The sequence below is a fragment of the Oncorhynchus masou genome, chromosome 9, assembly GCF_036934945.1.
Source record: "Oncorhynchus masou masou isolate Uvic2021 chromosome 9, UVic_Omas_1.1, whole genome shotgun sequence".
Taxonomy (NCBI): Eukaryota; Metazoa; Chordata; class Actinopteri; order Salmoniformes; family Salmonidae; genus Oncorhynchus; species Oncorhynchus masou.
Window position 1 is genome coordinate 85,756,746 of NC_088220.1, and position 13,771 is coordinate 85,770,516.

Here is a 13,771-nt window from a genome sequence, read left to right on the forward strand (position 1 = left end):
ACACACGGCTGGTTCTAGAGGTTGGTAGAATGTAACACGCTGGTTCTAGAGGTTGGTAGAATGTAACACGCCGGTTCTAGAGGATGGTAGAATGTTACACACGCTGGTTCTAGAGGTTGGTAGAATGTAACCCACGGCTGGTTCTAGAGGTTGGTAGAATGTAACACACGGCTGGTTCTAGAGGTTGGTAGAATGTAACACGCTGGTTCTAGAGGTTGGTAGAATGTAACACGCCGGTTCTAGAGGATGGTAGAATGTTACACACGCTGGTTCTAGAGGTTGGTAGAATGTAACCCACGGCTGGTTCTAGAGGTTGGTAGAATGTAACACGCCGGTTCTAGAGGATGGTAGAATGTAACACACGCTGGGTCTAGAGGTTGGTAGAATGTAACACGCTGGTTCTAGAGGTTGGTAGAATGTAACACGCTGGTTCTAGAGGTTGGTAGAATGTAACACGCTGGTTCTAGAGGTTGGTAGAATGTAACACGCTGGTTCTAGAGGTTGGTAGAATGTAACACACGGCTGGTTCTAGAGGTTGGTAGAATGTAACACGCTGGTTCTAGAGGTTGGTAGAATGTAACACGCCGGTTCTAGAGGATGGTAGAATGTTACACACGCTGGTTCTAGAGGTTGGTAGAATGTAACCCACGGCTGGTTCTAGAGGTTGGTAGAATGTAACACGCCGGTTCTAGAGGATGGTAGAATGTAACACACGCTGGGTCTAGAGGTTGGTAGAATGTAACCCACGGCTGGTTCTAGAGGTTGGTAGAATGTAACACACGGCTGGTTCTAGAGGTTGGTAGAATGTAACACGCTGGTTCTAGAGGTTGGTAGAATGTAACACGCTGGTTCTAGAGGTTGGTAGAATGTAACACGCTGGTTCTAGAGGTTGGTAGAATGTAACACACGGCTGGTTCTAGAGGTTGGTAGAATGTAACACACGGCTGGTTCTAGAGGTTGGTAGAATGTAACACGCCGGTTCTAGAGGATGGTAGAATGTTACACACGCTGGTTCTAGAGGTTGGTAGAATGTAACCCACGGCTGGTTCTAGAGGTTGGTAGAATGTAACACACGGCTGGTTCTAGAGGTTGGTAGAATGTAACACGCCGGTTCTAGAGGTTGGTAGAATGTAACACGCCGGTTCTAGAGGATGGTAGAATGTTACACACGCTGGTTCTAGAGGTTGGTAGAATGTAACCCACGGCTGGTTCTAGAGGTTGGTAGAATGTAACACGCCGGTTCTAGAGGATGGTAGAATGTAACACACGCTGGGTCTAGAGGTTGGTAGAATGTAACACGCCGGTTCTAGAGGATGGTAGAATGTAACACGCTGGGTCTAGAGGTTGGTAGAATGTAACACGCTGGTTCTAGAGGTTGGTAGAATGTAACACGCCGGTTCTAGAGGATGGTAGAATGTTACACACGCTGGTTCTAGAGGTTGGTAGAATGTAACCCACGGCTGGTTCTAGAGGTTGGTAGAATGTAACACGCCGGTTCTAGAGGATGGTAGAATGTAACACACGCTGGGTCTAGAGGTTGGTAGAATGTAACCCACGGCTGGTTCTAGAGGTTGGTAGAATGTAACACACGGCTGGTTCTAGAGGTTGGTAGAATGTAACACGCTGGTTCTAGAGGTTGGTAGAATGTAACACGCTGGTTCTAGAGGTTGGTAGAATGTAACACACGGCTGGTTCTAGAGGTTGGTAGAATGTAACACGCTGGTTCTAGAGGTTGGTAGAATGTAACACGCCGGTTCTAGAGGATGGTAGAATGTTACACACGCTGGTTCTAGAGGTTGGTAGAATGTAACCCACGGCTGGTTCTAGAGGTTGGTAGAATGTAACACACGGCTGGTTCTAGAGGTTGGTAGAATGTAACACGCTGGTTCTAGAGGTTGGTAGAATGTAACACGCCGGTTCTAGAGGATGGTAGAATGTTACACACGCTGGTTCTAGAGGTTGGTAGAATGTAACCCACGGCTGGTTCTAGAGGTTGGTAGAATGTAACACGCCGGTTCTAGAGGATGGTAGAATGTAACACACGCTGGGTCTAGAGGTTGGTAGAATGTAACACGCCGGTTCTAGAGGATGGTAGAATGTAACACACGCTGGGTCTAGAGGTTGGTAGAATGTCACACACGGCTGGTTCTAGAGGTTGGTAGAATGTAACACGCCGGTTCTAGAGGTTGGTAGAATGTAACACGCCGGTTCTAGAGGTTGGTAGAATGTAACACGCCGGTTCTAGAGGATGGTAGAATGTAACACACGCTGGGTCTAGAGGTTGGTAGAATGTCACACACGGCTGGTTCTAGAGGTTGGTAGAATGTAACACGCCGGTTCTAGAGGATGGTAGAATGTTACACACGCTGGTGCTAGAGGTTGGTAGAATGTAACCCACGGCCGGTTCTAGAGGTTGGTAGAATGTAACCCACGGCCGGTTCTAGAGGTTGGTAGAATGTAACCCACGGCCGGTTCTAGAGGTTGGTAGAATGTAACCCACGGCCGGTTCTAGAGGTTGGTAGAATGTAACCCACGGCCGGTTCTAGAGGTTGGTAGAATGTAACCCACGGCCGGTTCTAGAGGTTGGTAGAATGTAACCCACGGCCGGTTCTAGAGGTTGGTAGAATGTAACACACGGCCGGTTGTAGAGTTTGGTAGAATGTAACCCACGGCCGGTTCTAGAGGATGGTAGAATGTAACCCACGGCCGGTTCTAGAGGTTGGTAGAATGTAACCCACGGTCGGTTCTAGAGGTTGGTAGAATGTAACCCACGGCTGGTTCTAGAGGTTGGTAGAATGTAACCCACGGCCGGTTCTAGAGGTTGGTAGAATGTAACCCACGGCCGGTTCTAGAGGTTGGTAGAATGTAACCCACGGCCGGTTCTAGAGGTTGGTAGAATGTAACCCACGGCCGGTTCTAGAGGTTGGTAGAATGTAAGCCACGGCCGGTTCTAGAGGTTGGTAGAATGTAACCCACGGCCGGTTCTAGAGGTTGGTAGAATGTAACCTGCGTCGGTTCTAGATGTAACCCACGGCTGGTTCTAGAGGTTGGTAGAATGTAACCCACGGCTGGTTCTAGAGGATGGTAGAATGTAACCCACGGCTGGTTCTAGAGGTTGGTAGAATGTAACACACGGCCGGTTGTAGAGTTTGGTAGAATGTAACCCACGGCCGGTTCTAGAGGATGGTAGAATGTAACCCACGGCCGGTTCTAGAGGTTGGTAGAATGTAACCCACGGTCGGTTCTAGAGGTTGGTAGAATGTAACCCACGGCTGGTTCTAGAGGTTGGTAGAATGTAACCCACGGCCGGTTCTAGAGGTTGGTAGAATGTAACCCACGGCCGGTTCTAGAGGTTGGTAGAATGTAACCCACGGCCGGTTCTAGAGGTTGGTAGAATGTAACCCACGGCCGGTTCTAGAGGTTGGTAGAATGTAACCCACGGCCGGTTCTAGAGGATGGTAGAATGTAACCCACGGCTGGTTCTAGAGGATGGTAGAATGTAACCCACGGCTGGTTCTAGAGGATGGTAGAATGTAACCCACGGCTGGTTCTAGATGTTGGTAGAATGTAACCCACGGCTGGTTCTAGAGGTTGGTAGAATGTAGCCCACGGCAGTTTTTCGAGGATTTTAGAATGTAACACACGCTGGTTCTAGAGGTTGGTAGAATGTAACCTGCGCCGTTCTAGATGTAACCTACGGCTGGTTCTAGAGGTTGGTAGAATGTAACCCACGGCTGGTTCTAGAGGATGGTAGAATGTAACCCACGGCTGGTTCTAGAGGTTGGTAGAATGTAACACACAGCTGGTTCTAGAGGATGGTAGAATGTAACCCACGGCTGGTTCTAGAGGATGGTAGAATGTAACCCACGGCCGGTTCTAGAGGTTGGTAGAATGTAATCTGCGCCGGTTCTAGAGGTTGGTAGAATGTAACCTGCGCCGTTTCTAGAGGTTGGTAGAATGTAACCCACGGCCGGTTCTAGAGGTTGGTAGAATGTAACCCACGGCCGGTTCTAGAGGTTGGTAGAATGTAACCCACGGCCGGTTCTAGAGGTTGGTAGAATGTAGCCCACGGCAGTTTTTCGAGGATTTTAGAATGTAACACACGCTGGTTCTAGAGGTTGGTAGAATGTAACCTACGCCGGTTCTAGATGTAACCCACGGCTGGTTCTAGAGGTTGGTAGAATGTAACCCACGGCTGGTTCTAGAGGATGGTAGAATGTAACCCACGGCTGGTTCTAGAGGTTGGTAGAATGTAACACACAGCCGGTTGTAGAGTTTGGTAGAATGTAACCCACGGCCGGTTCTAGAGGATGGTAGAATGTAACCCACGGCCGGTTCTAGAGGTTGGTAGAATGTAACCCACGGCCGGTTCTAGAGGTTGGTAGAATGTAACCCACGGCCGGTTCTAGAGGTTGGTAGAATGTAACCCACGGCCGGTTCTAGAGGTTGGTAGAATGTTACCCACGGCCGGTTCTAGAGGTTGGTAGAATGTAACCCACGGCCGGTTCTAGAGGTTGGTAGAATGTAACCCACGGCCGGTTCTAGAGGTTGGTAGAATGTAACCCGCCGGTTCTAGAGGTTGGTAGAATGTAACCCACGGCCGGTTCTAGAGGTTGGTAGAATGTAACCCACGGCCGGTTCTAGAGGTTGGTAGAATGTAACCCACGGCTGGTTCTAGAGGATGGTAGAATGTAACCCATGGCTGGTTCTAGAGGATGGTAGAATGTAACTCACGGCTGGTTCTAGAGGATGGTAGAATGTAACCCACGGCTGGTTCTAGATGTTGGTAGAATGTAACCCACGGCTGGTTCTAGAGGTTGGTAGAATGTAACACGCCGGTTCTAGAGGATGGTAGAATGTAACACACGCTGGGTCTAGAGGTTGGTAGAATGTAACCCACGGCTGGTTCTAGAGGTTGGTAGAATGTAACACACGGCTGGTTCTAGAGGTTGGTAGAATGTAACACGCTGGTTCTAGAGGTTGGTAGAATGTAACACGCTGGTTCTAGAGGTTGGTAGAATGTAACACACGGCTGGTTCTAGAGGTTGGTAGAATGTAACACGCTGGTTCTAGAGGTTGGTAGAATGTAACACGCCGGTTCTAGAGGATGGTAGAATGTTACACACGCTGGTTCTAGAGGTTGGTAGAATGTAACCCACGGCTGGTTCTAGAGGTTGGTAGAATGTAACACACGGCTGGTTCTAGAGGTTGGTAGAATGTAACACGCTGGTTCTAGAGGTTGGTAGAATGTAACACGCCGGTTCTAGAGGATGGTAGAATGTTACACACGCTGGTTCTAGAGGTTGGTAGAATGTAACCCACGGCTGGTTCTAGAGGTTGGTAGAATGTAACACGCCGGTTCTAGAGGATGGTAGAATGTAACACACGCTGGGTCTAGAGGTTGGTAGAATGTAACACGCCGGTTCTAGAGGATGGTAGAATGTAACACACGCTGGGTCTAGAGGTTGGTAGAATGTAACCCACGGCTGGTTCTAGAGGTTGGTAGAATGTAACACACGGCTGGTTCTAGAGGTTGGTAGAATGTAACACGCTGGTTCTAGAGGTTGGTAGAATGTAACACGCTGGTTCTAGAGGTTGGTAGAATGTAACACACGGCTGGTTCTAGAGGTTGGTAGAATGTAACACGCTGGTTCTAGAGGTTGGTAGAATGTAACACGCCGGTTCTAGAGGATGGTAGAATGTTACACACGCTGGTTCTAGAGGTTGGTAGAATGTAACCCACGGCTGGTTCTAGAGGTTGGTAGAATGTAACACACGGCTGGTTCTAGAGGTTGGTAGAATGTAACACGCTGGTTCTAGAGGTTGGTAGAATGTAACACGCCGGTTCTAGAGGATGGTAGAATGTTACACACGCTGGTTCTAGAGGTTGGTAGAATGTAACCCACGGCTGGTTCTAGAGGTTGGTAGAATGTAACACGCCGGTTCTAGAGGATGGTAGAATGTAACACACGCTGGGTCTAGAGGTTGGTAGAATGTAACACGCCGGTTCTAGAGGATGGTAGAATGTAACACACGCTGGGTCTAGAGGTTGGTAGAATGTCACACACGGCTGGTTCTAGAGGTTGGTAGAATGTAACACGCCGGTTCTAGAGGTTGGTAGAATGTAACACGCCGGTTCTAGAGGTTGGTAGAATGTAACACGCCGGTTCTAGAGGATGGTAGAATGTAACACACGCTGGGTCTAGAGGTTGGTAGAATGTCACACACGGCTGGTTCTAGAGGTTGGTAGAATGTAACACGCCGGTTCTAGAGGATGGTAGAATGTTACACACGCTGGTGCTAGAGGTTGGTAGAATGTAACCCACGGCCGGTTCTAGAGGTTGGTAGAATGTAACCCACGGCCGGTTCTAGAGGTTGGTAGAATGTAACCCACGGCCGGTTCTAGAGGTTGGTAGAATGTAACCCACGGCCGGTTCTAGAGGTTGGTAGAATGTAACCCACGGCGGTTCTAGAGGTTGGTAGAATGTAACCCACGGCCGGTTCTAGAGGTTGGTAGAATGTAACCCACGGCCGGTTCTAGAGGTTGGTAGAATGTAACCCACGGCCGGTTCTAGAGGTTGGTAGAATGTAACACACGGCCGGTTGTAGAGTTTGGTAGAATGTAACCCACGGCCGGTTCTAGAGGATGGTAGAATGTAACCCACGGCCGGTTCTAGAGGTTGGTAGAATGTAACCCACGGTCGGTTCTAGAGGTTGGTAGAATGTAACCCACGGCTGGTTCTAGAGGTTGGTAGAATGTAACCCACGGCCGGTTCTAGAGGTTGGTAGAATGTAACCCACGGCCGGTTCTAGAGGTTGGTAGAATGTAACCCACGGCCGGTTCTAGAGGTTGGTAGAATGTAACCCACGGCCGGTTCTAGAGGTTGGTAGAATGTAAGCCACGGCCGGTTCTAGAGGTTGGTAGAATGTAACCCACGGCCGGTTCTAGAGGTTGGTAGAATGTAACCTGCGTCGGTTCTAGATGTAACCCACGGCTGGTTCTAGAGGTTGGTAGAATGTAACCCACGGCTGGTTCTAGAGGATGGTAGAATGTAACCCACGGCTGGTTCTAGAGGTTGGTAGAATGTAACACACGGCCGGTTGTAGAGTTTGGTAGAATGTAACCCACGGCCGGTTCTAGAGGATGGTAGAATGTAACCCACGGCCGGTTCTAGAGGTTGGTAGAATGTAACCCACGGTCGGTTCTAGAGGTTGGTAGAATGTAACCCACGGCTGGTTCTAGAGGTTGGTAGAATGTAACCCACGGCCGGTTCTAGAGGTTGGTAGAATGTAACCCACGGCCGGTTCTAGAGGTTGGTAGAATGTAACCCACGGCCGGTTCTAGAGGTTGGTAGAATGTAACCCACGGCCGGTTCTAGAGGTTGGTAGAATGTAACCCACGGCCGGTTCTAGAGGATGGTAGAATGTAACCCACGGCTGGTTCTAGAGGATGGTAGAATGTAACCCACGGCTGGTTCTAGAGGATGGTAGAATGTAACCCACGGCTGGTTCTAGATGTTGGTAGAATGTAACCCACGGCTGGTTCTAGAGGTTGGTAGAATGTAGCCCACGGCAGTTTTTCGAGGATTTTAGAATGTAACACACGCTGGTTCTAGAGGTTGGTAGAATGTAACCTGCGCCGGTTCTAGATGTAACCTACGGCTGGTTCTAGAGGTTGGTAGAATGTAACCCACGGCTGGTTCTAGAGGATGGTAGAATGTAACCCACGGCTGGTTCTAGAGGTTGGTAGAATGTAACACACAGCTGGTTCTAGAGGATGGTAGAATGTAACCCACGGCTGGTTCTAGAGGATGGTAGAATGTAACCCACGGCCGGTTCTAGAGGTTGGTAGAATGTAATCTGCGCCGGTTCTAGAGGTTGGTAGAATGTAACCTGCGCCGTTTCTAGAGGTTGGTAGAATGTAACCCACGGCCGGTTCTAGAGGTTGGTAGAATGTAACCCACGGCCGGTTCTAGAGGTTGGTAGAATGTAACCCACGGCCGGTTCTAGAGGTTGGTAGAATGTAGCCCACGGCAGTTTTTCGAGGATTTTAGAATGTAACACACGCTGGTTCTAGAGGTTGGTAGAATGTAACCTACGCCGGTTCTAGATGTAACCCACGGCTGGTTCTAGAGGTTGGTAGAATGTAACCCACGGCTGGTTCTAGAGGATGGTAGAATGTAACCCACGGCTGGTTCTAGAGGTTGGTAGAATGTAACACACAGCCGGTTGTAGAGTTTGGTAGAATGTAACCCACGGCCGGTTCTAGAGGATGGTAGAATGTAACCCACGGCCGGTTCTAGAGGTTGGTAGAATGTAACCCACGGCCGGTTCTAGAGGTTGGTAGAATGTAACCCACGGCCGGTTCTAGAGGTTGGTAGAATGTAACCCACGGCCGGTTCTAGAGGTTGGTAGAATGTTACCCACGGCCGGTTCTAGAGGTTGGTAGAATGTAACCCACGGCCGGTTCTAGAGGTTGGTAGAATGTAACCCACGGCCGGTTCTAGAGGTTGGTAGAATGTAACCCACGGCCGGTTCTAGAGGTTGGTAGAATGTAACCCACGGCCGGTTCTAGAGGTTGGTAGAATGTAACCCACGGCCGGTTCTAGAGGTTGGTAGAATGTAACCCACGGCTGGTTCTAGAGGATGGTAGAATGTAACCCATGGCTGGTTCTAGAGGATGGTAGAATGTAACTCACGGCTGGTTCTAGAGGATGGTAGAATGTAACCCACGGCTGGTTCTAGATGTTGGTAGAATGTAACCCACGGCCGGGTCTAGAGGTTGGTAGAATGTAACCCACGGCTGGTTCTAGAGGTTGGTAGAATGTAACCCACGGCTGGTTCTAGAGGATGGTAGAATGTAACCCACGGCTGGTTCTAGATGTTGGTAGAATGTAACCCACGGCCGGGTCTAGAGGTTGGTAGAATGTAACCCACGGCTGGTTCTAGAGGTTGGTAGAATGTAACCCACGGCTGGTTCTAGAGGTTGGTAGAATGTAACCCACGGCTGGTTCTAGAGGTTGTCACTGTGACACGCGGTGAGCAGCGTTGGGATTCGTTAGACCCGATTGGAGCTGAAGTGACCGGAGCTGCCTCCTTGGTATTCATTATAACTGGCTGAGAAGCTTTCTGACTAAAGCTGTACCTCCTCGTTATGAACGTAACCCTAACATACTCCTCAGTCTTTTCCCAGAAGGCTCTCTGACATGTCCTTCTGTAACACGAGTTCTCTCTCTCTCTCCGACACCTCTCCAGACATCACCCCTGTGCCCGTGGCTAATGGGGTGGCGGTGACAGTGGAAGGGCATCCTGTCGGTAAGCCTAGTCTGATCCCCATCGGCATGCCCAGCGCCGTGGTGCCCTGCAGAGAGGCCACACAGAGAGCCCTGGTCAACGAAGGGCTGCGGGTGTCCAACGAACACACGTCCACCGTCCAGGACAGCCCCTTCATCGGGTACATCATAGCCATGCACAGAAAGATGGTGGGTACCACAGAATATATAGATATTGTGTTTGTGTGTCGTTTTGGGACACAACATCAGGAGTCCATATTAATTGGACTCTCTGAGTTGTGCATCGTTCTGTTGGATAGTGATGAGAAAATAACCCCAACCGCAATATCGCCTGCTACACAAAAAAACTCAAACGTATCCTGTCACCCAAATGCACATGTACAATCTCTAGGAAGTCTTCTTACCGGACGTGAAGTGAAATGTGTTCCTCGCTATAAAATAAACTTCTGAATCGGGCTTTTGTCCGAACCGCACCATATCCCTGCTGTGTTGAACAGAGAGCTGTCGTTAGACCATGTACATCACGACTTCCCACCAGGAAATCTAACACTGTTCAACTACGCAGGGATATGGTGTGGTTCGGGCAAAAGCTGGCAAAAGCTGAATTCAGAAGTTTATTTTATAGCGAGGAACACATTTTCTTTATAGCGAGGAACATAGAGTTTCTAGAGATTATACAGGCGTGGCCAAAAGATTTGAGAATGACACAAATCTTAATTTTCACAAAGTCTGCTGCTTCAGTTTGTGTGATGGCAATTTGCATATACTCCAGAATGTTATGAAGAGTGATCAGATGAATTGCAATTAATTGCAAAGTCCCTCTTTGCCATGCAAATGAGCTGAATCCCAAATAAACATTTCCACTGCATTTCAGCCCTGCCACAAAAGGACCAGCTGACATCATGTCAGTGATTCTCTCATTAACACAGGTGTGTGTTGACCAGGACAAGGCTGGATATCACTCTGTCATGCTGATTGAGTTGGAATAACAGACTGGAAGCTTCAAAAGGAGAGTGGTGCTTGGAATTATTGTTCTTCCCCGGTCAACCATGGTTACCTGCAAGGAAACACGTGGGGTCATCATTGCTTTGCACAAAAAGTACTTCACAGGCAAGGACATTGCTGCCAGTAAGATGGCACCTAAATCAACCATTTATTGGATCATCAAGAACTTCAAGGAGAGCGGTTCAATTGTTGTGAAGAAGGCTTCAGGGTGCCCAAGAAAGTCCAGCAAGCGCCAGGACGGCCTCCTAATGTTGATTCAGCTGCGGGATCGGAGCACCACCAGTACAGAGCTTGCTCAGGAATGGCAGCAGGCAGGTGTGAGTGCATCTGCACGCACAGTGAGGCGAAGACCTTTGGAGGATGGCCTGGTGTCAAGAAGGGCAGCAAAGAAGCCACTTCTCTCCAGGAAAAACATTAGGGACAGACTGATATTCTGCAGAAGGTACAGGGATTGGACTGCTGAGGACTGGGGTAAAGTCATTTTCTCTGAATCCCCTTTCCAATTGTTTGGAGCATCCGGAAAAAAGCTTGTCCGGAGAAGACAAGGGGAGGGCTACCATCAGTCCTGTTTCATGCCAACAGTAAAGCATCCTGAGCCCATTCATGTGTGGGGTTGCTTCTCAGCCAAGGGAGTGGGCTCACTTACAATCTTGCCTAAGAACACAGCCATGAATAAAGAATGGTACCAACACATCCTCCCAGAGCAACTTCTCCCAACCATCCAGGAACAGTTTGGTGACGAACAATGCCTTTACCAGCATGATGGAGCACCTTGCCATAAGGCAAAAGTGATAACTAAATGGCTCGGGGAACAAAACATCGATATTTTGGGTCCATGGCCATGAAATTCTCAGACATTAATCCCATTGAGAACTTGTGGTCAATTCTCAAGAGACGGGTGGACAAACAAAAACCCACAAATTCTGACAAACTACAAACATTGATTTTGCAAGAATGGATTGCCATCAGTCAGGATGTGGCCCAGAAGTTAATTGTACTCTATAGTAGTACGAGTGCAGTTAAGAGTGTACTCCATAGTACTGCGAGTGTAGTTAAGAGGTCCTCGTGAGAAGTATATTTGCACTGAGGAAATACATTTAGCAACTTTGACATGACGCGCCGTGTAAACTTGACCCTTTTTTTTTTTTAAAGGGACGAATACTGTTAGAGGTCTCTGCCCCCCCCCCCCCCCTCCCTTTCTCATGTTTGGTCCTTGAGGTTTGGCTGTTTTTTGTTTCTTTACTTTCCTGTGTGTCCTCCTGTAGATCCGGACGGAGTTGGAGTTGTATTTCCTGTGTGTCCTCCTGTAGATCCGGACGGAGTTGGAGTTGTATTTCCTGTGTGTCCTCCTGTAGATCCGGACGGAGTTGGAGTTGTATTTCCTGTGTGTCCTCCTGTAGATCCGGACGGAGTTGGAGTTGTATTTCCTGTGTGTCCTCCTGTAGATCCGGACGGAGTTGTATTTCCTGTGTGTCCTCCTGTAGATCCGGACGGAGTTGTATTTCCTGTGTGTCCTCCTGTAGATCCGGACGGAGTTGGAGTTGTATTTCCTGTGTGTCCTCCTGTAGATCCGGACGGAGTTGGAGTTGTATTTCCTGTGTGTCCTCCTGTAGATCCGGACGGAGTTGTATTTCCTGTGTGTCCTCCTGTAGATCCGGACGGAGTTGGAGTTGTATTTCCTGTGTGTCCTCCTGTAGATCCGGACGGAGTTGGAGTTGTATTTCCTGTGTGTCCTCCTGTAGATCCGGACGGAGTTGTATTTCCTGTGTGTCCTCCTGTAGATCCGGACGGAGTTGTATTTCCTGTGTGTCCTCCTGTAGATCCGGACGGAGTTGTATTTCCTGTGTGTCCTCCTGTAGATCCGGACGGAGTTGTATTTCCTGTGTGTCCTCCTGTAGATCCGGACGGAGTTGTATTTCCTGTGTGTCCTCCTGTAGATCCGGACGGAGTTGTATTTCCTGTGTGTCCTCCTGTAGATCCGGACGGAGTTGTATTTCCTGTGTGTCCTCCTGTAGATCCGGACGGAGTTGTATTTCCTGTGTGTCCTCCTGCAGATCCGGACGGAGTTGTATTTCCTGTGTGTCCTCCTGTAGATGCGGACGGAGTTGTATTTCCTGTGTGTCCTCCTGTAGATCCGGACGGAGTTGTATTTCCTGTGTGTCCTCCTGTAGATCCGGACGGAGTTGTATTTCCTGTGTGTCCTCATGTAGATCCGGACGGAGTTGTATTTCCTGTGTGTCCTCCTGTAGATCCGGACGGAGTTGTATTTCCTGTGTGTCCTCCTGTAGATCCGGACGGAGTTGTATTTCCTGTGTGTCCTCCTGTAGATCCGGACGGAGTTGTATTTCCTGTGTCCTCCTGCAGATCCGGACGGAGTTGTATTTCCTGTGTGTCCTCCTGTAGATCCGGACGGAGTTGTATTTCCTGTGTGTCCTCCTGTAGATCCGGACGGAGTTGTATTTCCTGTGTGTCCTCCTGTAGATCCGGACGGAGTTGTATTTCCTGTGTGTCCTCCTGCAGATCCGGACGGAGTTGTATTTCCTGTCCAGTCAGAAGAACCGCGCCAGTCTGTTTGGGATGCCTCTGATCGTTCCCTGTACGGTTCACACCAGACAGAAAGACCTGTACGATGCTGTCTGGATACAGGTGGCCCGTCTGGCCAGCCCTCTGCCCCCGCAGGAGGCCAGCAACCATGCACAGGACTGGTCAGTACCACACACACACACAGGGCTAGTCTGCAAGTCTCCCCTTGATGTGATGGTTATCTTGATTGCCTGCTGGTTGTCAATAAAGGTGTGTGTGTGTGTGTGTGTGTGTGTGTGTGTGTGTGTGTGTGTGTGTGTGTGTGTGTGTGTGTGTGTGTGTGTGTGTGTGTGTGTGTGTGTGTGTGTGTGTGTGTGTGTGTGTGTGTGTGTGTGTGTGTGTGTGTTTTATGCCCCTACTACAGTGATGACAGTATGGGCTACCAGTACCCCTTCACACTAAGAGTGGTGGGGAAGGATGGCAGCTCGTGTGCCTGGTGTCCTTGGTACAGGTGAAGTGGCCTCCTCCATCATCATCATCATCATCAGAACACACTTCACTTCTGTTACTACTAGATCTCAGTTGGCTTCTGCTCTACTGTGTGTGTTCAGGTTCTGTCGAGGCTGTGCGGTGGACTGTACGGAGGACAGGGCCTCGGTAGAAAACGCCTACATAGCTGTCGACTGGGATCCTACAGCCCTGCACCTCCGTTACCAGACCTCACAGGAGAGGGTGAGTCGTTAGATCCTATAGGAAGAGATGACATCCACACATCACATATTATGCAGACGTTATTGCTGGTGTAGCGAAATGCTTGTGTTCCTAACTCCAACAGTGCAGTAATATTTAACAATACACACAACTAAACGTAATGGAATTATTAAATATATAAATATTAGGACGAGCAATATAGGAGTGACATTGACTAAATACAGTAGAATAGAATACAG

At 49.1% G+C, this 13,771-nt stretch overlaps 1 protein-coding gene across 1 annotated transcript in view; it reads left to right on the top strand.

The window, feature by feature from the left end:
• Positions 1 to 13,771, top strand: part of LOC135546712 (ubiquitin carboxyl-terminal hydrolase 32-like) — a 130,586-nt gene that overhangs the window by 78,594 nt on the left and 38,221 nt on the right. Inside the window, exons 26-29 of the mRNA XM_064975346.1 lie at positions 9,256 to 9,482; positions 12,819 to 13,003; positions 13,246 to 13,332; positions 13,433 to 13,553. Of these exons, the coding sequence (XP_064831418.1) occupies positions 9,256 to 9,482; positions 12,819 to 13,003; positions 13,246 to 13,332; positions 13,433 to 13,553 (620 nt within the window). The remainder of the gene's footprint in view (positions 1 to 9,255; positions 9,483 to 12,818; positions 13,004 to 13,245; positions 13,333 to 13,432; positions 13,554 to 13,771) is intronic.